A 24577-nucleotide genomic window follows, 5' to 3' on the forward strand; every position below is an offset into this window, starting at 1 on the left:
TGGGCTACAGTCGAGTTCAGACAGAATTTTGTGGGGCTACATTCGAGTTCAGAGAGAATTTTGTGGGCTACAGTCGGTTCAGACAGAATTTTGTGGGGCTACATTCGAGTTCAGAGAGAATTTTGTGGGCTACAGTCGGTTCAGACAGAACTTTTGACAGCTACAGTCGAGTTCAGACAGAATTTGTGGGCTACAGTCGGTTCAGACAGAATTTTGTGGGGCTACAGTCGGTTCAGACAGAATTTTGTGGGCTACAGTCGGTTCAGACAGAATTTTGTGGGCTACAGTCAGTTCAGACAGAATTTTGTGGGCTACAGTCGGTTCAGACAGAATTTTGTGGGCTACAGTCAGTTCAGACAGAATTTTGTTGGGCTACAGTCAGTTCAGACAGAATTTTGTGGGCTACAGTCGGTTCAGACAGAATTTTGTTGGTCTACAGTCAGTTCAGACAGAATTTTGTACGGCTACAGTCGGTTCGGACAGAATTTTGTGGGCTACAGTCAGTTCAGACAGAATTTTTTGGTCTACAGTCAGTTCAGACAGGATTTTGTTGGGCTACAGTCGGTTCAGACAGAACTTTGTGGTCTACAGTCAGTTCAGACAGAATTTTGTAGGGCTACAGTCAGTTCAGACAGAATTTTGTGGGGCTACAATCGAGTTCAGATAGAATTTTATGGGCTACAGTCGGGTTCAGACAGAATTTTGTGGGCTACATTCGAGTTCAGACAGAATTTTGTGGGCTATAGTCGGTTCAGACAGAATTTTGTGGGCTACAGTCGGTTCAGACAGAATTTTTTGGTCTACAGTCAGTTCAGACAGAATTTTGTTGGGTTACAGTCGGTTCAGACAGAACTTTGTGGGTCTACAGTCAGTTCAGACAGAATTTTATAGGGCTACAATCGGTTCAGACAGAATTTTGTGGGGCTACAGTCGGTTCAGACAGAATTTTGTGGGCTACAGTCGGTTCGGACAGAATTTTGACAGTTACAGTTGGTTCAGACAGAATTTTGTTAGGGCTACAGTCGGTTCAGACAGAATTTTGTGGGCTACAGTCGGTTCAGACAGAATTTTTCTGGTCTACAGTCGGTTCAGACAGAATTTTGTTGGGCTACAGTCGGTTCAGACAGAATTTTGTGGGCTACAGTCGGTTCGGACAGAATTTTGTGACGTTACAGTTGGTTCAGACAGAATTTTGTTAGGGCTACAGTCGGTTCAGACAGAATTTTGTGGGCTACAGTCGGTTCAGACAGAATTTTTTGGTCTACAGTCGGTTCAGACAGAATTTTGTTGGGCTACAGTCGGTTCAGACAGAACTTTGTGGTCTACAGTCAGTTCAGACAGAATTTTATAGGCTACAATCGGTTCAGACAGAATTTTGTGGGGCTACAGTCGGGTTCAGACAGAATTGTTTGGTCTACAGTCAGTTCAGACAGAATTTTGTTGGGCTACAGTCGGTTCAGACAGAATTTTGTGGGCTACAGTCGGTTCAGACAGAATTTTGTCGGGCTACAGTCGGTTCAGACAGAATTTTGTGGGCTACAGTCGAGTTCAGACAGAATTTTGTGGGCTACAGTCAGTTCAGACAGAATTTTTCTGGGCTATAATCGGGTTCAGACAGAATTTTGTGGGCTACAGTCGGTTCGGACAGAATTTTGTGGGCTACAGTCGGTTCAGACAGAATTTTGTGGGGCTACAGTCGGTTCAGACAGAATTCAGTGGGGCTACAGTCGGTTCAGAGACAATTTTGTGGGCTACAGTCGGTTCAGACAGAATTTTGTTGGGCTACATTCGAGTTCAGAGAGAATTTTGTGGGCTACAGTCAGTTCAGAGAGAATTTTGTGGGGCTACATTCGAGTTCAGAGAGAATTTTGTGGGCTACAGTCGAGTTCAGACAGAATTTTGTGGGCTACATTCGAGTTCAGAGAGAATTTTGTGGGCTACAGTCGGTTCAGACAGAATTTTGTGGGGCTACATTCGAGTTCAGAGAGAATTTTTTGGGCTACAGTCGGTTCAGACAGAACTTTGACAGCTACAGTCGGTTCAGACAGAATTTGTGGGCTACAGTCGGTTCAGACAGAATTTTGTGGGGCAACAGTCGGTTCAGACAGAATTTTGTGGGCTACAGTCGGTTCAGACAGAATTTTGTGGGCTACAGTCAGTTCAGACAGAATTTTGTGGGCTACAGTCGGTTCAGACAGAATTTTGTGGGCTACAGTCGGTTCAGACAGAATTTTGTTGGTCTACAGTCAGTTCAGACAGAATTTTGTAGGGCTACAGTCGGTTCAGACAGAATTTTGTGGTCTACAGTCAGTTCAGACAGAATTTTGTGGGCTACAGTCAAGTTCAGACAGAATTTTGTGGGCTACAGTCGGTTCACACAGAACTTTGTGGTCTACAGTCAGTTCAGACAGAATTTTGTGGGCTACAGTCGGTTCAGACAGAATTTTGTGGTCTACAGTCGAGTTCAGACAGAATTTTATAGTCTACAATCGGTTCAGACAGAATTTTGTGGGCTACATTCGAGTTCCGACAGAATTTTGTGGGCTATAGTCGGTTCAGACAGAATTTTGTGGGCTACAGTCGGTTCAGACAGAATTTTGTGGGGCTACAGTCAGTTCAGACAGAATTTTGTTGGGCTACAGTCGGTTCAGACAGAATTTTGTGGGTCTACAGTCAGTTCAGACAGAATTTTATAGGCTACAATCGGTTCAGACAGAATTTTGTGGGGCTACAGTCGGTTCAGACAGAATTTTGTGGGCTACAGTCGGTTCGGACAGAATTTTGACAGTTACAGTTGGTTCAGACAGAATTTTGTTAGGGCTACAGTCGGTTCAGACAGAATTTTGTGGGCTACAGTCGGTTCAGACAGAATTTTTTGGTCTACAGTCGGTTCAGACAGAATTTTGTTGGGCTACAGTCGGTTCAGACAGAACTTTGTGGTCTACAGTCAGTTCAGACAGAATTTTATAGGCTACAATCGATTCAGACAGAATTTTGTTGGGCTACAGTCGGGTTCAGACAGAATTGTTTGGTCTACAGTCAGTTCAGACAGAATTTTGTTGGGCTACAGTCGGTTCAGACAGAATTTTGTGGGCTACAGTCGGTTCAGACAGAATTTTGTCAGCTACAGTCGGTTCAGACAGAAATTTGTGGGCTACAGTCGAGTTCAGACAGAATTTTGTGGGCTACAGTCAGTTCAGACAGAATTTTTCTGGGCTACAGTCGGGTTCAGACAGAATTTTGTGGGCTACAGTCGGTTCGGACAGAATTTTGTGGGCTACAGTCGGTTCGGACAGAATTTTGTGGGGCTACAGTCGGTTCAGACAGAATTCAGTGGGGCTACAGTCGGTTCAGAGACAATTTTGTGGGCTACAGTCGAGCTCAGAGAGAATTTTGTGGGGCTACATTCGAGGTCAGAGAGAATTTTGTGGGCTACAGTCGGTTCAGAGAGAATTTTGTGGGGCTACATTCGAGTTCAGAGAGAATTTTGTGGGCTACAGTCGAGTTCAGACAGAATTTTGTGGGGCTACATTCGAGTTCAGAGAGAATTTTGTGGGCTACAGTCGGTTCAGACAGAATTTTGTGGGGCTACAGTCGAGTTCAGACAGAATTTTTTGGGCTACAGTCGGTTCAGACAGAATTTTGTGGGCTACAGTCGAGTTCAGACAGAATTTTGTGGGCTACAGTCGGTTCCGAGAGAATTTTTTGGGGCTACAGTCGGTTCAGACAGAATTTTGTGGGCTACAGTCGGTTCAGACAGAATTTTGTGGGCTACAGTCGGTTCAGACAGAATTTTGTTGGGCTACAGACGGTTCAGACAGAATTTTGTGGTCTGCAGTCAAGTTCAGACAGAATTTTGTGGGCTACAGTCGGTTCAGACAGAATTTTGTGGGCTACAGTCGAGTTCAGACAGTATTTTGTGGGCTATAGTCGGGTTCAGACAGAATTTTGTTGGCTACAGTCGGTTCAGACAGAATTTTGTGGGCTATAGTCGGGTTCAGACAGAATTTTGTGGGCTACAGTCGAGTTCAGACAGAATTTTGTGGGCTACAGTCGGTTCAGACAGAATTTTGTGGGCTACAGTCGGTTCAGACAGAATTTTGTGGGCTACAGTCGGTTCAGACAGAATTTTGTGGGCTACAGTCGGTTCAGACAGAATTTTGTCGGGCTACAGTCGGTTCAGACAGAATTTTGTGGGCTACAGTCGGTTCAGACAGAATTTTGTGGGCTACAGTCAGTTCAGACAGAATTTTGTGGGCTACAGTCAGTTCAGACAGAATTTTGTGGGGCTACAGTCGGTTCAGACAGAATTTTGTGGGCTACAGTCGGTTCAGACAGAATTTTGTGGGCTACAGTCAGTTCAGACAGAATTTTGTGGGCTACAGTCGGTTCAGACAGAATTTTGTGGGGCTACAGTCGGTTCAGACAGAATTTTGTTGGGGCTACAGTCGGTTCAGACAGAATTTTGTGGGACTACAGTCGGTTCGGACAGAATTTTGTGGTCTACAGTCGGTTCAGACAGAATTTTGTGGGGCTACATTCAGTTCAGACAGAATTTTGTGGGTCTACAGTCAGTTCAGACAGAATTTTGTGGGGCTACATTCAGTTCAGACAGAGTTTTGTGGGTCTACAGTCAGTTCTGAAAGAATTTTGTGGGCTACATTCAGTTCAGACAGAATTTTGTGGGGCTACATTCAGTTCAGACAGAGTTTTGTGGGCTACAGTCGGGTTCAGACAGAATTTTGTGGGCTACATTCGAGTTCAGACAGAATTTTGTGGGGCTACAGTCGGTTCAGACAGAATTTTGTGGGCTACAGTCGAGTTCAGACAGAATTTTGTGGGCTACAGTCGGTTCAGACAGAATTTTGTGGGCTACAGTCGGTTCAGACAGAATTTTGTGGGCTACAGTCAGTTCAGACAGAATTTTGTTGGGCTACAGTCGGTTCAGACAGAACTTTTGTGGGTCTACAGTCAGTTCAGACAGAATTTTATAGGCTACAATCGGTTCAGACAGAATTTTGTGGGGCTACAGTCGGGTTCAGACAGAAGTTTGTGGGCTACAGTCGAGTTCAGACAGAATTTTGTTGGGGCTACAGTCGGTTCAGACAGAATTTTGTGGGCTACAGTCGGTTCAGACAGAATTTTGTTGGGCTACAGTCGGGTTCAGACAGAATTTTGTGGGCTACAGTCGGTTCAGACAGAATTTTGTGGGGCTACAGTCGGTTCAGACAGAATTTTGTGGTCTACAGTCGAGTTCAGACAGAATTTTGTGGGCTACAGTCAGTTCAGACAGAATTTTGTGGGGCTACAGTCGGTTCAGACAGAATTTTGTGGGCTACAGTCGGGTTCAGACAGAATTTTGTGGGCTACAGTCGGTTCAGACAGAATTTTGTGGGCTACAGTCGGTTCAGACAGAATGTTGTGGGCTACAGTCGGTTCAGACAGAATTTTGTTGGCTACAGTAGGTTCAGACAGAACTTTTGACAGCTACAGTCGGTTCAGACAGAATTTGTGGGCTACAGTCGGTTCAGACAGAATTTTGTGGGCAACAGTCGGTTCAGACAGAATTTTGTGGGCTACAGTCAGTTCAGACAGAATTTTGTGGGGCTACAGTCGGTTCAGACAGAATTTTGTGGGCTACAGTCGGGTTCAGACAGAATTTTGTGGGCTACATTCGAGTTCAGACAGAATTTTGTGGGGCTATAGTCGGTTCAGACAGAATTTTGTGGGCTATAGTCGGTTCAGATAGAATTTTGTGGGTCTACAGTCAGTTCAGACAGAATTTTGTTGGACTACAGTCGGTTCAGACAGAACTTTTGTGGGTCTACAGTCGGTTCAGATAGAATTTTATAGGCTACAGTCGAGTTCAGACAGAATTTTGTGGGCTACAGTCGGGTTCAGACAGAATTTTTTGGTCTACAGTCGGTTCAGACAGAATTTTGTGGGCTACAGTCGGTTCGGACAGAATTTTGTTAGGGCTACAGTCGGTTCAGACAGAATTTTGTGGGCTACAGTCGGTTCAGACAGAATTTTGTGGTCTACAGTCAGTTCAGACAGAATTTTGTTGGGCTACAGTCGGTTCAGACAGAACTTTGTGGGTCTACAGTCAGTTCAGACAGAATTTTGTGGGCTACAGTCGGTTCAGACAGAATTTTGTGGGGCTACAGTCGGGTTCAGACAGAATTTTTTGGGTCTACAGTCAGTTCAGACAGAATTTTGTTGGGCTACAGTCGGTTCAGACAGAATTTTGTGGGCTACAGTCGGTTCAGACAGAATTTTGTCAGCTACAGTCGGTTCAGACAGAATTTGTGGGCTACAGTCGAGTTCAGACAGAATTTTGTGGGCTACAGTCAGTTCAGACAGAATTTTTCTGGGCTAAATCGGGTTCAGACAGAATTTTGTGGGCTACAGTCGGTTCGGACAGAATTTTGTGGGCTACAGTCGGTTCGGACAGAATTTTGTGGGGCTACAGTCGGTTCAGACAGAATTCAGTGGGGCTACAGTCGGTTCAGAGACAATTTTGTGGGCTACAGTCGAGCTCAGAGAGAATTTTGTGGGCTACATTCCAGTAAAGAGAGAATTTTGTGGGCTACAGTCAGTTCAGAGAGAATTTTGTGGGGCTACATTCGAGTTCAGAGAGAATTTTGTGGGCTACAGTCGAGTTCAGACAGAATTTTGTGGGGCTACATTCGAGTTCAGAGAGAATTTTGTGGGCTACAGTCGGTTCAGACAGAATTTTGTGGGGCTACATTCGAGTTCAGAGAGAATTTTGTGGGCTACAGTCGGTTCAGACAGAATTTTGTGGGCTACAGTCGAGTTCAGACAGAATTTTGTGGGCTACAGTCGGTTCCGACAGAATTTTGTGGGGCTACAGTCGGTTCAGACAGAATTTTGTGGGCTACAGTCGGTTCAGACAGAATTTTGTGGGGCTACAGTCGGTTCAGACAGAATTTTGTTGGGCTACAAACGGTTCAGACAGAATTTTGTGGTCTACAGTCGAGTTCAGACAGGATTTTGTGGGCTACAGTCGGTTCAGACAGAATTTTGTTGGGCTACAGTCGAGTTCAGACAGTATTTTGTGGGCTATAGTCGGGTTCAGACAGAATTTTGTTGGCTACAGTCGGTTCAGACAGAATTTTGTGGGCTATTGTCGGGTTCAGACAGAATTTTGTGGGCTACAGTCGGTTCAGACAAAATTTTGTGGGCTACAGTCGAGTTCAGACAGAATTTTGTGGGCTACAGTCAGTTCAGACAGAATTTTGTCGGGCTACAGTCGGTTCAGACAGAATTTTGTGGGCTACAGTCAGTTCAGACAGAATTTTGTGGGCTACAGTCGGTTCAGACAGAATTTTGTCGGGCTACAGTCGGTTCAGACAGAATTTTGTGGGCTACAGTCGAGTTCAGACAGAATTTTGTGGGCTACAGTCAGTTCAGACAGAATTTTGTGGGGCTACAGTCAGTTCAGACAGAATTTTGTGGGGCTACAGTCGGTTCAGACAGAATTTTGTGGGCTACATTCAGTTCAGACAGAATTTTGTCGGGCTACAGTCGGTTCAGACAGAATTTTGTTGGGCTACAGTCAGTTCAGACAGAATTTTGTAGGGCTACAGTCGGTTCAGACAGAATTTTGTTGGTCTACAGTCAGTTCAGACAGAATTTTGTACAGCTACAGTCGGTTCGGACAGAATTTTGTGGTCTACAGTCAGTTCAGACAGAATTTTTTGGTCTACAGTCACTTCAGACAGAATTTTTTGGTCTACAGTCGGTTCAGACAGAATTTTGTTGGGCTACAGTCGGTTCAGACAGAACTTTGTGGTCTACAGTCAGTTCAGACAGAATTTTATAGGCTACAATCGGTTCAGACAGAATTTTGTGGGGCTACAGTCGGGTTCAGACAGAATTTTTTGGTCTACAGTCAGTTCAGACAGAATTTTGTTGGGCTACAGTCGGTTCAGACAGAATTTTGTGGGCTACAGTCGGTTCAGACAGAATTTTGTCAGCTACAGTCGGTTCAGACAGAAATTTGTGGGCTACAGTCGAGTTCAGACAGAATTTTGTGGGCTACAGTCAGTTCAGACAGAAATTTGTGGGCTACAGTCGAGTTCAGACAGAATTTTGTGGGCTACAGTCGAGTTCAGACAGAATTTTTTGGTCTACAGTCAGTTCAGACAGAATTTTGTTGGGCTACAGTCGGTTCAGACAGAATTTTGTGGGCTACAGTCGGTTCAGACAGAATTTTGTCAGCTACAGTCGGTTCAGACAGAAATTTGTGGGCTACAGTCGAGTTCAGACAGAATTTTGTGGGCTACAGTCAGTTCAGACAGAATTTTTCTGGGCTATAATCGGGTTCAGACAGAATTTTGTGGGCTACAGTCGGTTCGGACAGAATTTTGTGGGCTACAGTCGGTTCGGACAGAATTTTGTGGGGCTACAGTCGGTTCAGACAGAATTCAGTGGGGCTACAGTCGGTTCAGAGACAATTTTGTGGGCTACAGTCGAGCTCAGAGAGAATTTTGTGGGCTACATTCCAGTAAAGAGAGAATTTTGTGGGCTACAGTCAGTTCAGAGAGAATTTTGTGGGGCTACAGTCGGTTCCGAGAGAATTTTGTGGGGCTACAGTCGGTTCAGACAGAATTTTGTGGGCTACAGTCGGTTCAGACAGAATTTTGTGGGGCTACAGTCGGTTCAGACAGAATTTTGTTGGGCTACAAACGGTTCAGACAGAATTTTGTGGTCTACAGTCGAGTTCAGACAGGATTTTGTGGGCTACAGTCGGTTCAGACAGAATTTTGTTGGGCTACAGTCGAGTTCAGACAGTATTTTGTGGGCTATAGTCGGGTTCAGACAGAATTTTGTTGGCTACAGTCGGTTCAGACAGAATTTTGTGGGCTATTGTCGGGTTCAGACAGAATTTTGTGGGCTACAGTCGGTTCAGACAAAATTTTGTGGGCTACAGTCGAGTTCAGACAGAATTTTGTGGGCTACAGTCAGTTCAGACAGAATTTTGTCGGGCTACAGTCGGTTCAGACAGAATTTTGTGGGCTACAGTCAGTTCAGACAGAATTTTGTGGGCTACAGTCGGTTCAGACAGAATTTTGTCGGGCTACAGTCGGTTCAGACAGAATTTTGTGGGCTACAGTCGAGTTCAGACAGAATTTTGTGGGCTACAGTCAGTTCAGACAGAATTTTGTGGGGCTACAGTCAGTTCAGACAGAATTTTGTGGGGCTACAGTCGGTTCAGACAGAATTTTGTGGGCTACATTCAGTTCAGACAGAATTTTGTCGGGCTACAGTCGGTTCAGACAGAATTTTGTTGGGCTACAGTCAGTTCAGACAGAATTTTGTAGGGCTACAGTCGGTTCAGACAGAATTTTGTGGGTCTACAGTCAGTTCAGACAGAATTTTGTACAGCTACAGTCGGTTCGGACAGAATTTTGTAGGGCTACAGTCGGTTCAGATAGAATTTTGTGGACTACAGTCGGTTCAGACAGAATTTTGTGGGCTACAGTCAGTTCAGACAGAATTTTGTGGGCTATAATCGGGTTCAGACAGAATTTTGTGGGCTACAGTCGGTTCGGACAGAATTTTGTGGGCTACAGTCGGTTCGGACAGAATTTTGTGGGGCTACAGTCGGTTCGGACAGAATTCAGTGGGGCTACAGTCGGTTCAGAGAGAATTTTGTGGGCTACAGTCGGTTCAGACAGAATTTTGTGGGCTACAGTCGAGTTCAGACAGAATTTTGTGGGCTACAGTCAGTTCAGACAGAATTTTGTGGGCTACAGTCGAGTTCAGACAGAATTTTGTGGGCTACAGTCGGTTCAGACAGAATTTTGTGGGCTACAGTCGAGTTCAGACAGAATTTTGTGGGCTACAGTCGGTTCAGACAGAATTTTGTGGGCTACAGTCGGTTCAGACAGAATTTTGTGGGCTACAGTCGAGTTCAGACAGAATTTTGTGGGCTACAGTCGGTTCAGACAGAATTTTGTGGGCTACAGTCGGTTCAGACAGAATTTTGTGGGCTACAGTCGGTTCAGACAGAATTTTGTGGGGCTACAGTCGGTTCAGACAGAATTTTGTGGGCTACAGTCGGGTTCAGACAGAATTTTGTGGGGCTACAGTCGGTTCAGACAGAATTTTGTGGGCTACAGTCGGTTCAGACAGAATTTTGTGGGCTACAGTCAGTTCAGACAGAATTTTGTGGGCTACAGTCGGTTCAGACAGAATTTTGTGGGCTACAGTCGGTTCAGACAGAATTTTGTGGGCTACAGTCGGTTCAGACAGAATTTTGTGGGCTACAGTCGGTTCAGACAGAATTTTGTGGGGCTACAGTCGGTTCAGACAGAATTTTGTGGGCTACAGTCGGTTCAGACAGAACTTTGTGGGCTACAGTCGGTTCAGACAGAATTTTGTGGGCTACAGTCGGTTCAGACAGAATTTTGTGGGCTACAGTCGGTTCAGACAGAATTTTGTGGGCTACAGTCGGTTCAGACAGAATTTTGTGGGCTACAGTCGAGTTCAGACAGAATTTTGTGGGCTACAGTCGGTTCAGACAGAATTTTGTGGGCTACAGTCGAGTTCAGACAGAATTTTGTGGGCTACAGTCGAGTTCAGACAGAATTTTGTGGGCTACAGTCGGTTCAGACAGAATTTTGTGGGCTACAGTCGGTTCAGACAGAATTTTGTGGGCTACAGTCGGTTCAGACAGAATTTTGTGGGCTACAGTCGGTTCAGACAGAATTTTGTGGGCTACAGTCGGTTCAGACAGAATTTTGTGGGCTACAGTCGAGTTCAGACAGAATTTTGTGGGCTACAGTCGGTTCAGACAGAATTTTGTGGGGCTACAGTCGGTTCAGACAGAATTTTGTGGGGCTACAGTCGGTTCAGACAGAATTTTGTGGGCTACAGTCGAGTTCAGACAGAATTTTGTGGGCTACAGTCGAGTTCAGACAGAATTTTGTGGGCTACAGTCGGTTCAGACAGAATTTTGTGGGCTACAGTCGGTTCAGACAGAATTTTGTGGGCTACAGTCGGTTCAGACAGAATTTTGTGGGGCTACAGTCGAGTTCAGACAGAATTTTGTGGGCTACAGTCGGTTCAGACAGAATTTTGTGGGCTACAGTCGGTTCAGACAGAATTTTGTGGGCTACAGTCGGTTCAGACAGAATTTTGTGGGCTACAGTCGGTTCAGACAGAATTTTGTGGGCTACAGTCGGTTCAGACAGAATTTTGTGGGCTACAGTCGGTTCAGACAGAATTTTGTGGGCTACAGTCGGTTCAGACAGAATTTTGTGGGCTACAGTCGGGTTCAGACAGAATTTTGTGGGCTACAGTCGGTTCAGACAGAATTTTGTGGGCTACAGTCGAGTTCAGACAGAATTTTGTGGGCTACAGTCGGTTCAGACAGAATTTTGTGGGCTACAGTCGGTTCAGACAGAATTTTGTGGGCTACAGTCGGTTCAGACAGAATTTTGTGGGCTACAGTCGGTTCAGACAGAATTTTGTGGGCTACAGTCGGTTCAGACAGAATTTTGTGGGCTACAGTCGGTTCAGACAGAATTTTGTGGGCTACAGTTGGTTCAGAGAGAATTTTGTGGGCTACAGTCGGTTCGGACAGAATTTTGTGGGCTACAGTCGGTTCAGACAGAATTTTGTGGGCTACAGTCGAGTTCAGACAGAATTTTGTGGGCTACAGTCGGTTCAGACAGAATTTTGTGGGCTACAGTCGGTTCAGACAGAATTTTGTGGGCTACAGTCGGTTCAGACAGAATTTTGTGGGCTACAGTCGAGTTCAGACAGAATTTTGTGGGCTACAGTCGGTTCAGACAGAATTTTGTGGGCTACAGTCGGTTCAGACAGAATTTTGTGGGCTACAGTCGAGTTCAGACAGAATTTTGTGGGCTACAGTCGGTTCAGACAGAATTTTGTGGGCTACAGTCGAGTTCAGACAGAATTTTGTGGGCTACAGTCGGTTCAGACAGAATTTTGTGGGCTACAGTCGGTTCAGACAGAATTTTGTGGGCTACAGTCGGTTCAGACAGAATTTTGTGGGCTACAGTCGAGTTCAGACAGAATTTTGTGGGCTACAGTCGGGTTCAGACAGAATTTTGTGGGCTACAGTCGGTTCAGACAGAATTTTGTGGGCTACAGTCGGTTCAGACAGAATTTTGTGGGCTACAGTCAGTTCAGACAGAATTTTGTGGGCTACAGTCGGGTTCAGACAGAATTTTGTGGGCTACAGTCGGTTCAGACAGAATTTTGTGGGCTACAGTCGGTTCAGACAGAATTTTGTGGGCTACAGTCGGTTCAGACAGAATTTTGTGGGCTACAGTCGGTTCAGACAGAATTTTGTGGGCTACAGTCGAGTTCAGACAGAATTTTGTGGGCTACAGTCGGTTCAGACAGAATTTTGTGGGCTACAGTCGGTTCAGACAGAATTTTGTGGGCTACAGTCGAGTTCAGACAGAATTTTGTGGGCTACAGTCGAGTTCAGACAGAATTTTGTGGGGCTACAGTCGGTTCAGACAGAATTTTGTGGGCTACAGTCGGTTCAGACAGAATTTTGTGGGCTACAGTCGAGTTCAGACAGAATTTTGTGGGCTACAGTCGGTTCAGACAGAATTTTGTGGGCTACAGTCGAGTTCAGACAGAATTTTGTGGGCTACAGTCGGTTCAGACAGAATTTTGTGGGCTACAGTCGGTTCAGACAGAATTTTGTGGGCTACAGTCGGTTCAGACAGAATTTTGTGGGGCTACAGTCGGTTCAGACAGAATTTTGTGGGCTACAGTCGGGTTCAGACAGAATTTTGTGGGCTACAGTCGGTTCAGACAGAATTTTGTGGGGCTACAGTCGGTTCAGACAGAATTTTGTGGGCTACAGTCGAGTTCAGACAGAATTTTGTGGGCTACAGTCGGTTCAGACAGAATTTTGTGGGCTACAGTCGGTTCAGACAGAATTTTGTGGGCTACAGTCGGTTCAGACAGAATTTTGTGGGCTACAGTCGGTTCAGACAGAATTTTGTGGGCTACAGTCGGTTCAGACAGAATTTTGTGGGCTACAGTCGAGTTCAGACAGAATTTTGTGGGCTACAGTCGGTTCAGACAGAATTTTGTGGGCTACAGTCGAGTTCAGACAGAATTTTGTGGGCTACAGTCGGTTCAGACAGAATTTTGTGGGCTACAGTCGAGTTCAGACAGAATTTTGTGGGCTACAGTCGGTTCAGACAGAATTTTGTGGGCTACAGTCGGTTCAGACAGAATTTTGTGGGCTACAGTCGGTTCAGACAGAATTTTGTGGGCTACAGTCGGTTCAGACAGAATTTTGTGGGCTACAGTCGAGTTCAGACAGAATTTTGTGGGCTACAGTCGGTTCAGACAGAATTTTGTGGGCTACAGTCGAGTTCAGACAGAATTTTGTGGGCTACAGTCGGTTCAGACAGAATTTTGTGGGCTACAGTCGGTTCAGACAGAATTTTGTGGGCTACAGTCGGTTCAGACAGAATTTTGTGGGCTACAGTCGAGTTCAGACAGAATTTTGTGGGCTACAGTCGGTTCAGACAGAATTTTGTGGGCTACAGTCGGTTCAGACAGAATTTTGTGGGCTACAGTCGGTTCAGACAGAATTTTGTGGGCTACAGTCGGTTCAGACAGAATTTTGTGGGCTACAGTCGGTTCAGACAGAATTTTGTGGGCTACAGTCGGTTCAGACAGAATTTTGTGGGCTACAGTCGGTTCAGACAGAATTTTGTGGGCTACAGTCGGTTCAGACAGAATTTTGTGGGCTACAGTCGGTTCAGACAGAATTTTGTGGGGCTACAGTCGGTTCAGACAGAATTTTGTGGGCTACAGTCGGTTCAGACAGAATTTTGTGGGCTACAGTCGGTTCAGACAGAATTTTGTGGGCTACAGTCGGGTTCAGACAGAATTTTGTGGGCTACAGTCGGTTCAGACAGAATTTTGTGGGCTACAGTCGGTTCAGACAGAATTTTGTGGGCTACAGTCGGTTCAGACAGAATTTTGTGGGCTACAGTCGGTTCAGACAGAATTTTGTGGGCTACAGTCGGTTCAGACAGAATTTTGTGGGCTACAGTCGGTTCAGACAGAATTTTGTGGGCTACAGTCGGTTCAGACAGAATTTTGTGGGCTACAGTCGGTTCAGACAGAATTTTGTGGGCTACAGTCGGTTCAGACAGAATTTTGTGGGCTACAGTCGGGTTCAGACAGAATTTTGTGGGGCTACAGTCGGTTCAGACAGAATTTTGTGGGCTACAGTCGGTTCAGACAGAATTTTGTGGGCTACAGTCGGTTCAGACAGAATTTTGTGGGCTACAGTCGGTTCAGACAGAATTTTGTGGGCTACAGTCGGGTTCAGACAGAATTTTGTGGGCTACAGTCGGTTCAGACAGAATTTTGTGGGCTACAGTCGGTTCAGACAGAATTTTGTGGGCTACAGTCGGTTCAGACAGAATTTTGTGGGCTACAGTCGGTTCAGACAGAATTTTGTGGGCTACAGTCGGTTCAGACAGAATTTTGTGGGGCTACAGTCGGTTCAGACAGAATTTTGTGGGCTACAGTCGGTTCAGACAGAATTTTGTGGGCTACAGTCGGTTCAGACAGAATTTTGTGGGCTACAGTCGGTTCAGACAGAATTTTGTGGGCTACAGTCGGTTCAGACAGAATTTTGTGGGCTACAGTCGGTTCAGACAGAATTTTGTGGGCTACAGTCGGTTCAGACAGAATTTTGTGGGCTACAGTCGGTTCAGACAGAATTTTGTGGGCTACAGTCGGTTCAGACAGAATTTTGTGGGCTACAGTCGGTTCAGACAGAATTTTGTGGGCTACAGTCGGTTCAGACAGAATTTTGTGGGCTACAGTCGGTTCAGACAGAATTTTGTGGGCTACAGTCGGTTCAGACAGAATTTTGTGGGCTACAGTCGGTTCAGACAGAATTTTGTGGGCTACAGTCGGTTCAGACAGAATTTTGTGGGCTACAGTCGGTTCAGACAGAATTTTGTGGGCTACAGTCGGTTCAGACAGAATTTTGTGGGCTACAGTCGAGTTCAGACAGAATTTGTGGGCTACAGTCGGTTCAGACAGAATTTTGTGGCTACAGTCGGTTCAGACAGAATTGTGTGGGCTACAGTCGGTTCAGACAGAATTTTGTGGGCTACAGTCGGTTCAGACAGAATTTTGTGGGCTACAGTCGGTTCAGACAGAATTTTGTGGGGCTACAGTCGGTTCAGACAGAATTTTGTGGGCTACAGTCGGTTCAGACAGAATTTTGTGGGCTACAGTCGGGTTCAGACAGAATTTTGTGGGGCTACAGTCGGTTCAGACAGAATTTTGTGGGCTACAGTCGGTTCAGACAGAATTTTGTGGGCTACAGTCGGTTCAGACAGAATTTTGTGGGCTACAGTCGGTTCAGACAGAATTTTGTGGGCTACAGTCGGGTTCAGACAGAATTTTGTGGGGCTACAGTCGGTTCAGACAGAATTTTGTGGGCTACAGTCGGTTCAGACAGAATTTTGTGGGCTACAGTCGGTTCAGACAGAATTTTGTGGGCTACAGTCAGTTCAGACAGAATTTTGTGGGCTACAGTCGGTTCAGACAGAATTTTGTGGGCTACAGTCGGTTCAGACAGAATTTTGTGGGGCTACAGTCGGTTCAGACAGAATTTTGTGGGCTACAGTCGGTTCAGACAGAATTTTGTGGGCTACAGTCGGTTCAGACAGAATTTTGTGGGCTACAGTCGGTTCAGACAGAATTTTGTGGGCTACAGTCGGTTCAGACAGAATTTTGTGGGCTACAGTCGAGTTCAGACAGAATTTTGTGGGCTACAGTCAGTTCAGACAGAATTTTGTGGGCTACAGTCGAGTTCAGACAGAATTTTGTGGGCTACAGTCAGTTCAGACAGAATTTTGTGGGCTACAGTCGGTTCAGACAGAATTTTGTGGGCTACAGTCGGTTCAGACAGAATTTTGTGGGCTACAGTCGGTTCAGACAGAATTTTGTGGGCTACAGTCGAGTTCAGACAGAATTTTGTGGGCTACAGTCGAGTTCAGACAGAATTTTGTGGGCTACAGTCAGTTCAGACAGAATTTTGTGGGCTACAGTCAGTTCAGACAGAATTTTGTGGGCTACAGTCGGTTCAGACAGAATTTTGTGGGCTACAGTCGGTTCAGACAGAATTTTGTGGGCTACAGTCGAGTTCAGACAGAATTTTGTGGGCTACAGTCGGGTTCAGACAGAATTTTGTGGGGCTACAGTCGGTTCAGACAGAATTTTGTGGGCTACAGTCGGTTCAGACAGAATTTTGTGGGCTACAGTCGGGTTCAGACAGAATTTTGTGGGCTACAGTCGGTTCAGACAGAATTTTGTGGGCTACAGTCGAGTTCAGAGAGAATTTTGTGGTCTACAGTCAGTTCAGACAGAATTTTGTGGGCTGCAGTCAGTTCAGACTGAATTTTGTGGGCTACAGTCAGTTCAGACAGAATTTTTTTCTGTTTTCTTGCATTATATTCTGGAATAAAAATAGATTTTTTAGAGGATTGGACCATTTTTTGGTGATGCAAACAATAATTAAAACAAAAAACAGAAAACTTGTGTGCTAGTGTGCATAAGTATTCACCCCAAAACAAGTCAGTACTTTGTATTGCCAACCTTTGCTACATTTACAGTTACAATTCTTTTGGGGTATGTTTCTCTTAGCTTGGCACATATATCCACTGGGATTTTGGCCCATTCTTCAAAGCAAAACTGCTCCAGATCCTTGCCACAGTCATGCCACAGAGGTCTAGGCTTGGACTAGGCCATTTCAAGACATTAAAATATTTCCCTTTAAACCACTCCAGTGTATCTTTAGCTGTATATTTAGGGTCATTGTCCTGCTGGAAGGTGAGCCTCCCTCCTAGTCTCAAATCTCTGGCAGACTGAAAGAGGTTTTCCTCAAGAATTTTTCTTTATTACTGCCATCCAGATTTCCTTCAATCCTGACCAGCTCTGCAGTCCCCGCCGATGAAAAGCATCCCCACAGCATGATGCTGCCACCACCATGCTTCAGTGTGGGAATGGTGTTCTCAGGGGTGATGGGAAGTGTTGGGTTTGCGCCACACATAGTGTTTCGCATGATCATCAAAAAGTGCAATTTCAGGCTCATTTGACCAGAGAACCTTCTTCCGTCTGTTTGCTGTTTGGCACCTCCAAATGTGTGTATTTTTTTATTATTATTTAAGCAATGGCATTTTTTCTGGCCGCTCTTCCATAAAGCCCCACTCTGTGGAGTGTATGGCTTAAAGTGGTCCTATGGACAGATAGTCCCATCTCCAGTTTGGATCTTTGGAGCTCCTTCAGTGCTGTCTTTAATGTCTTTGTTGAATCTCTGATTAATGCTCTCCTTGCCCGGTCTGTTTGGTGGGTGGCCTTCTCTTGTCAGGTTTGTAGTTGTGCCATATTCTTTCCATTTTGTTATAATGGATTTAATGGTTCTGCATGGGAGGTTCAATGTTTGGAATATTTTTTTATAACCCAACCCTGATCTGTACTTCTCCCCAACTTTGTCTCTGACCTGTTTGGAGGGCTTTTTGGTCTTCATATTGCTGTCTTAGTGGTGTTGGAGACTCAGGGGCCTTTCAGAACAGGTGTATTTTTACTGACGTCATGTGACAGATATTAGATCATGTGACACTTTGATTGCACACAGTTGGACCTTCATCAACTAATTATGTGACTTCTGAAGTTAATTGGTTGGACCAGATCTTATTTAAGGGTTTCCTAGCAAAGGCGGTGAATACATTCACTCTCAACTTTTCAATTTTTACCTATTAATATGTTTTAAGCAAAGTATTTTTTTTTAAATTCCACGTCAGTGATTTGGACTATTTTGTTACGCTAATTACATAAAATCTAAACAAAACACCCCCTTCAGTTCCAGGTTGTAATGCAACAAAACAGGAAAAACACCAAAGGGGGTGAATACTTTTGCACGGTACCGTACATGTGTGTGCAAGAGGAGGTATTATTAGGGGGTGTGTGTGTGTTTGTGGAGGCGGGTGTTCTCTTATGTGTGTGTGTGTTGACAGATGTTGACAGTTGACGGCAGCTGGATGGATGGATTGCTTCAGAGAAAGAGAAGGTGAAGAGAGAGCCAAGAACAGACATGCCCTCTCTCTTTCCCTCTCTCTCTCTCTGTCTCTCTCACTCTCTCTATTTCTAAGTTTTCCTCCTTCTATCTTGTTTCACCACTTTCCATCTGTCTCTCTTAATATATTCCTTCTCTTTACCTTCCTCTCTCTTTTTTTTCCAACTGAAACACACCTGCTTTTCTCTCTGCACCCTATGACCCCTCACTCTTTCTGCCTCACATGATCTAAGACTGGCTTTACTTCAGGGAACTTTCACACAGCTACAAACAACAATTCCAAAAGAGTTTGGACGGTGTGTGAAATGCTCACAGAAAGCAAAAAGCAGTGATTAGTAAATTCTGTTTGACCTGTGTTTAATTGAAAATGTAATGCGTTTTGTAGTATTAGCTGTACTTTATAATTGAAAATTGCTCTTCATAATGTGCCCCACCTTTTCAACAGGAGACAGGCAGGTCAGTCTAGCACTGCACTCTCTGATTACGCAGCCATGCTGTTGTAACACATGCAGAATGTTTCTCGATGTTGTTACACTGAAATAATCATGGACGTTCCTGAAAAAGACGGTGTCTAAAAGGCTGCATATGTTGCTCCAATATCTGCATGTATGTTTTAGACTTAATGGTGTCTTGATTACCCACTAACACCCCCCACACCATGACAGACGCTGGATTTTGAACTTTACACTGGTAACAATCTGGATGGAACACAACATCCATTATTTCCATAAACAGTCTGAAAGGTTGATTCATCAGATCACAATACATGTTTCCACTGAGCATCAGTCCATTTCAGATAAGCTCGAGCCCAGAGAAGTCGGCGGCGTTTCTGGACGCTGTTAACATATGACGTCCACAGTCTTGATGGTACAGTCTTAACTTACATTTGTGGAAGCAGCGACAAAGTTTGTTGACACTGGCTTGTGAAAGTATTGCTGGTTGAATGTCACAGGTATTTTGGTTTGTTGTTTTTGGCCTTGTTTTTTACATACAGATATTTCTCCAGGTTCCCTGAATGTTTTATTAATACTATGCACTGTGGAGGGTGAAATATCTAAAATCCTTGCAAACACTTATTGAGGAATATTGTTCTAAACAGTTGGATTTTTTGTTCATGCATTTTTTTTTACAAATTGGTAAACACTGTACTGTATCCTGTTGCATGTGTGAATGTATTATTAGCCTTATAACTGTACTGTTTTCCGGTGGCATTTGTAAATGTATTAATAGCTTTATAAACTGTACTGCAGTCTGGTTGCAACTGAAAAGCATCTCTGAAAGAACAGAAGCTTTGTTGAAGTGGCCTAAAGCCTAAATCCATAGACATGTATCTGCTCGTGTGCAGGTTGAGTGTCTGTCTGTTGACCTGTTGCCTAGTTATAGATTAACAGACTCTATTATCCCTGACAGAGTATTGTCACATCCGTCAAAGAGCACGTTAATCTGTATTTATCCGTACTGCCTAATTGATGGTGTGTTCAGATGCTGTGTGTGTGTTTGTGTGTGTGTTGTACGGTCCTGGTTGTAACTCACACACTCACACATGGACATACGTCTCCCTCTTCACGTCAGATTTTTTAAATTCTTGCTGTGTACAGTCAGGCAGTGTGTAGTGTATGTTTGAACAGCCACTCAGTTACTGAGTCCTGTGTATACATGTGTGTGCATGTACAGTAGAGTCTGTGTGTGAATCTGAGTGTGTGTGCATTTGCACTGAGTGGCCACTTTATTAGAAACACCATCCTTGTTCCTCCACTCACTATTTCTAATAAAGTGGCCAGTGAGTGGAAGCACAAGGTAGGGTGTTTCTAATAAAGTGGCCAGTGAGTGGAAGCACAAGGCGGGTGTTTCTAATAAAGTGGCCAGTGAGTGGAAGCACAAGGTGGGTGTTTCTAATAAAGTGGCCAGTTAGTGGAAGCACAAGGTGGGTGTTTCTAATAAAGTGGCCAGTTAGTGGAACCTCAAGGTAGGTGTTTCTAATAAAGTGGCCAGTTAGTGGAAGCTCAAGGTGGGTGTTTCTAATAAAGTGACCAGTTAGTGGAAGCACAACATGGGTGTTTCTAATAAAGTGACCAGTTAGTGGAAGCACAAGGTGGGTGTTTCTAATAAAGTGGCCAGTGAGTGGAAGCTCAAGGTAGGTGGTTCTGATAAAGTGGCCAGTTAGTGGAAGCACAAGGTAGGTGTTTCTAATAAAGTGGCCAGTTAGTGGAAGCACAAGGTGGGTGTTTCTACTAAAGTGGCCAGTTAGTGGAAGCACAAGGTAGGGTGTTTCTAATAAAGTGGCCAGTTAGTGGAAGCACAAGGCTGGTGTTTCTACTAAAGTGGCCAGAACAGGGTGGATGTTTCTTTCTAAACACTGATATACTGTAAACTAATCATTCTTCTTCCTCCTTTTACAGATAATCACATCGATGTGTTGAAGATATTAGACCTATCAGACAGAATGGAGGGCGTGTCGTTAGAGGCGGGGCTTTGTACGAGTAGGCGTGGCCTGGAGGAGGTGGATCTGGCCTATAAAATCGATAAGAAGATACAAGTCAGCGTTCCAACCACACAACTGTTTCCTGGTATGTTAACACACACAGTTCATGATACTTCATCGTGTGTGTGAGTGTTTTTGTGTGAATTATGTGTATGAATATGTTTTCAGTTGTCATTACATGTGGAACGAGGGAAGCGGGGGTGCTGAGGGGGCTGCAGCATCCCCCTGATTTCAGAACTGGATCTCCTAAAAACAATAATAACACAAAGATCTGAACTTTTTAAGAATTTGAGCATAGCAAAGACTAATGAGTGCTTGTTTCAGAGAGGGGTTTGTATTTTTCTATTTTTTTTAATATATTTTCAAAATCTGCAGTAACTGTTTAAGCGAGCCCAGGCGTTTCCTCCACCACAGCTGGCCACCTTGGGGGCGCGTCACTAAAGCATGCATGTTGAGGTTCAAAGAGAGAGGTGTGCAGAGATAGAGGCCAGTTCTGAAGCCCAAAGCAGTCTAATGTTGTTTTTAGTCCAATGTAATAATAATGTTTTATCCACCGTTATGTCTCCCGCTCAGTCAACTTTCCAGTGTTAAATCTCAGCATGTGGCTGTTGGGGTGACACACTTGGTTACTGCGCCACATATCAACAATCTGATTGGTCGCCACAGTTAATTTGCATAAAATTCATCCAAAGTGAAAGAGCAGAGTGTGGATGTGCGTCAGTGATCTGTTGTGCCAGTTATATGTATATGTTGTCGTCTCTCACTTTCAGTTCCTCAAAGAATCTGCAGACACGCCTCCAAAGTTCAGTCTTAGAAGCTGGTTGATCATTTTCTGAAGTAATCAAACACATTCAGTGGTGTTGAGGTCTGGACTCTGGGGTGGTCAGTCCATCGTTCAGCTTCTTTGTTTGATGTGTCCGTCTCCTTTTCTCAGTGAGGTTCTTCTTGATCAGCTACACATCCTTTCAGACCCACAGCGCTGAGTCGTCTTCTCACAGTGGAAGGATGGACAGAAACACCTGTGGATGTTTTCAGATCTGATCAGCTTGATTTTCTCCTCTCTCTCAGAGATGAAAGCTTTAAGTGCTGTTTATCTGATGGGGGCAGGTTTGGGGTCGAACAGCTCTTCCAGGTGGTTGTTAGGAGCCACATTTTCGCTGGCGCTTTTAATCAGTTTTTGAACTCCAGTTTTGGAAGTTCTTTTTTTTTTTTTCTTTCTAACTTTCTCTTTCTGTAGGCAAGTGGATTATCTTATTTCTAATCTCCTCACAAACATCTCCTGAAAGATGAGTAACTCGTACTAGACTGTTTTGACTAGAAATAAAATAAATGAATGGGGGTCTCTGACTTTTGCAGAGTAATTTATTAGGCATAACTTCTGAACTATTGACACCAAATGCATGAAATTTTCAGGGATTATTCCTCAGTTTAAGACGGGTTTAACTACCAAAACAATGCCATTACAGAATTCTCAATATGTTGTGTATTGTGCCAAAAATATTTTGTGAAATAAAATGTAGGTGAAATATAGCTGTGCTGAAGATACGACCTTCTCATTTGGTACATCTGTTATGTGTTTGTTTCAGAAGTATAATATATGGAATATACATACTTTACATATTGGTAATATTATTATGAGCAGTATGCGTTGAAAATGGTGCTATGTAATTGCTTTCATACTTAACACCTAACTGCCACAACAGTGCTGTGATATGAGTAATACATAATAACATTTGATGCTCTTCAGTGTGGAGATACGGAGCCCTGCTGGTGATGTCCCAAATAAATAAGTGGCCATGCCTTATTAACCATGGAAACAAGATCCGAAAGTGTGGCAGCAACTTAGTAAGGAGTGGGAGTGAGATCCTATTGCGTGGCAATGACTTAGTAAGGCATGATCCCGTTCCCACACCTTACTAAGTTGTGGCCACGCATTTGGATCTCGTTCCCACACCTTACTAAGTTGTGGCCACACATTTGGATCTCGTTCCCACACCTTACTAAGTCGTGGCCACGCATTTGGATCTCGTTCCCACGCCTTACTAAGTCGTGGCCACGCATTATTTTTATTTATACAGGATGTCACCAGCTGGACTCCGTATGGAGACGTAGAGGACCAAAGATAGACTTTTTTCCAGGCAACAAAACATAAACAAATATGTCTCACTATATTTTCTGAAATTTTTATGCATCAATAACTCAAAAGTTATAACTGTACAAGTTTGCAGTTCCACAGCACTAACTGTAAGGCTAAAATTAAGACCACAAACAGTTTTTCATTTAAAGCTTCTATATTCTATAAAATAAGCTCAAACTGTATCTCCTGAACACAGTCGTGTTGTGTCCTGAGAGTATGAGGTGGTCAGTCCGGAGGCCTTTGGTGACCTATTATGCTTATATTCTGTGTTTTCTGTGTTTCAGACTCTGAGTTTCCGGTGGATTTCTCGGTGCTGGTGACCGTTCGTCCTCGTCGCGGCGCTCAGTGTTTCCTTCTGTCCGTTTATAATCCTGATGGAGTCCAGCAGTTCGGACTGGAGCTCGGACGCTCTCCGGTCCTTCTGTATGAAGATCAGAACGGTCAGCCCAGCCCTGACCAGTACCCCATCTTTAAGAAGGTCAACCTGGCTGACGGAAAGTGAGTATGTCAGGTCGTCACAAAGCTAGAAGCTTCTCAACCGGTCAGACTGTCCCGTCTGAACTGACTGTTATATATGTGTAAAATGGATTCAGCAGCAACAATTACACTGATGGGTCAGTCTCCATTTGGAGGGGAAACCACATCACAAAGGTTTCAGGGCTTAAAAAGACGCTTAAAAATATCAGACACAGCTCCAACGGTCGGTATGTACGTTTACACAGTTTTCCCTCATGATTCTCTGATTTTTCTCTTTTTATTCTGATTCATAGTCGCTCTGCATCTGTAAAACAGCTCCAAAACCAATTTTCAACATTTGAGAAACCATTTTTAATAAAAAACAATATTTTTAAGAGGGCAGGGCAGCCCTGCGATGGACTGGTGACCTGTCCGGGGTGTATCCTGCCTTCCGCCCAATGACAGCTGGGATGGACTCCAACTTCTATATGTCACCGGTGTTATGTGCTCTAATGGCTGGGTAATTAAAATTTTGCGAAAATAGTGTCAAAAATCATTTTTATTACTGATTTTAAACAGTTCACAAGGTCACCTGACCAACAGTGAATCAGCCGATTTACAGAATCCTCAGTTTTACCCAGAATGTCACTGGAGTCACCGTCACTGGTGTTACACCACATTCATACAACACCAGTGACTGTAAAACATGTTTGAATTAAGCTCCTTTCTGCATTTATGATAAAAGGAGATGTTAATGGACATATAAGGATTATTTAGTTTTTGGGATGAAACAAACTGATTTTTGTTTAAATTGATTTTTTTGTTTGAGTGTCCACCTGAATTCCCACCGCAGATGGAGAACGACCCACATATTCGTCATGCAGCCCCATGTTTTTTAGATTTCTTTCCGGGAGACGAGCTTAAAGCTGCTTTACAGACAATAAAAACAACAAAACATCCTGTTATGGTTCTGATACCAGATGTGTCACTGCTGTAGGCCCAAGTGAACATGTTGTTATTGTTATTGTTGTTATTGTAGCAAAGGAAGAAACTGTCTGTTGCTTCACCAGAAAACAATGCTGACAGAGGTTACAGCCCAAACTGTGTTGGACAAAATACTATGAAAGATGAAATAAATGAAATGTAATTTATATGGTGCTTTTATTGGCCAAAGCTCACTTTTTTAATGCTCTTATGGAGCTTTTTCAAGCCTATAACTATTAATTAACTGCTTATTACTACTTTATTAGCAACAACTAGGGTCAATTAAGCCTTTTCCAGAGCACTTTAATTTGTGCATTACACATTATCATTTATTATATGTAATGACATAGTTGCATGATGAATTACAGTTTTGTAATGACATTTA

General features: G+C 44.0%; 1 protein-coding gene across 1 annotated transcript in view; it reads left to right on the forward strand.

Annotated features, from left to right (window-relative positions):
* LOC118798208 (collagen alpha-1(XI) chain-like) overlaps nucleotides 1–24577 on the forward strand; it is a 138301-nt gene that overhangs the window by 42366 nt on the left and 71358 nt on the right. The window contains 2 exon segments of the mRNA XM_036557581.1: nucleotides 20533–20700; nucleotides 23037–23250. Of these exon segments, the coding sequence (XP_036413474.1) occupies nucleotides 20533–20700; nucleotides 23037–23250 (382 nt within the window).

The sequence above is a fragment of the Colossoma macropomum genome, unplaced genomic scaffold, assembly GCF_904425465.1.
Source record: "Colossoma macropomum unplaced genomic scaffold, Colossoma_macropomum, whole genome shotgun sequence".
Classification (NCBI taxonomy): domain Eukaryota; kingdom Metazoa; phylum Chordata; class Actinopteri; order Characiformes; family Serrasalmidae; genus Colossoma; species Colossoma macropomum.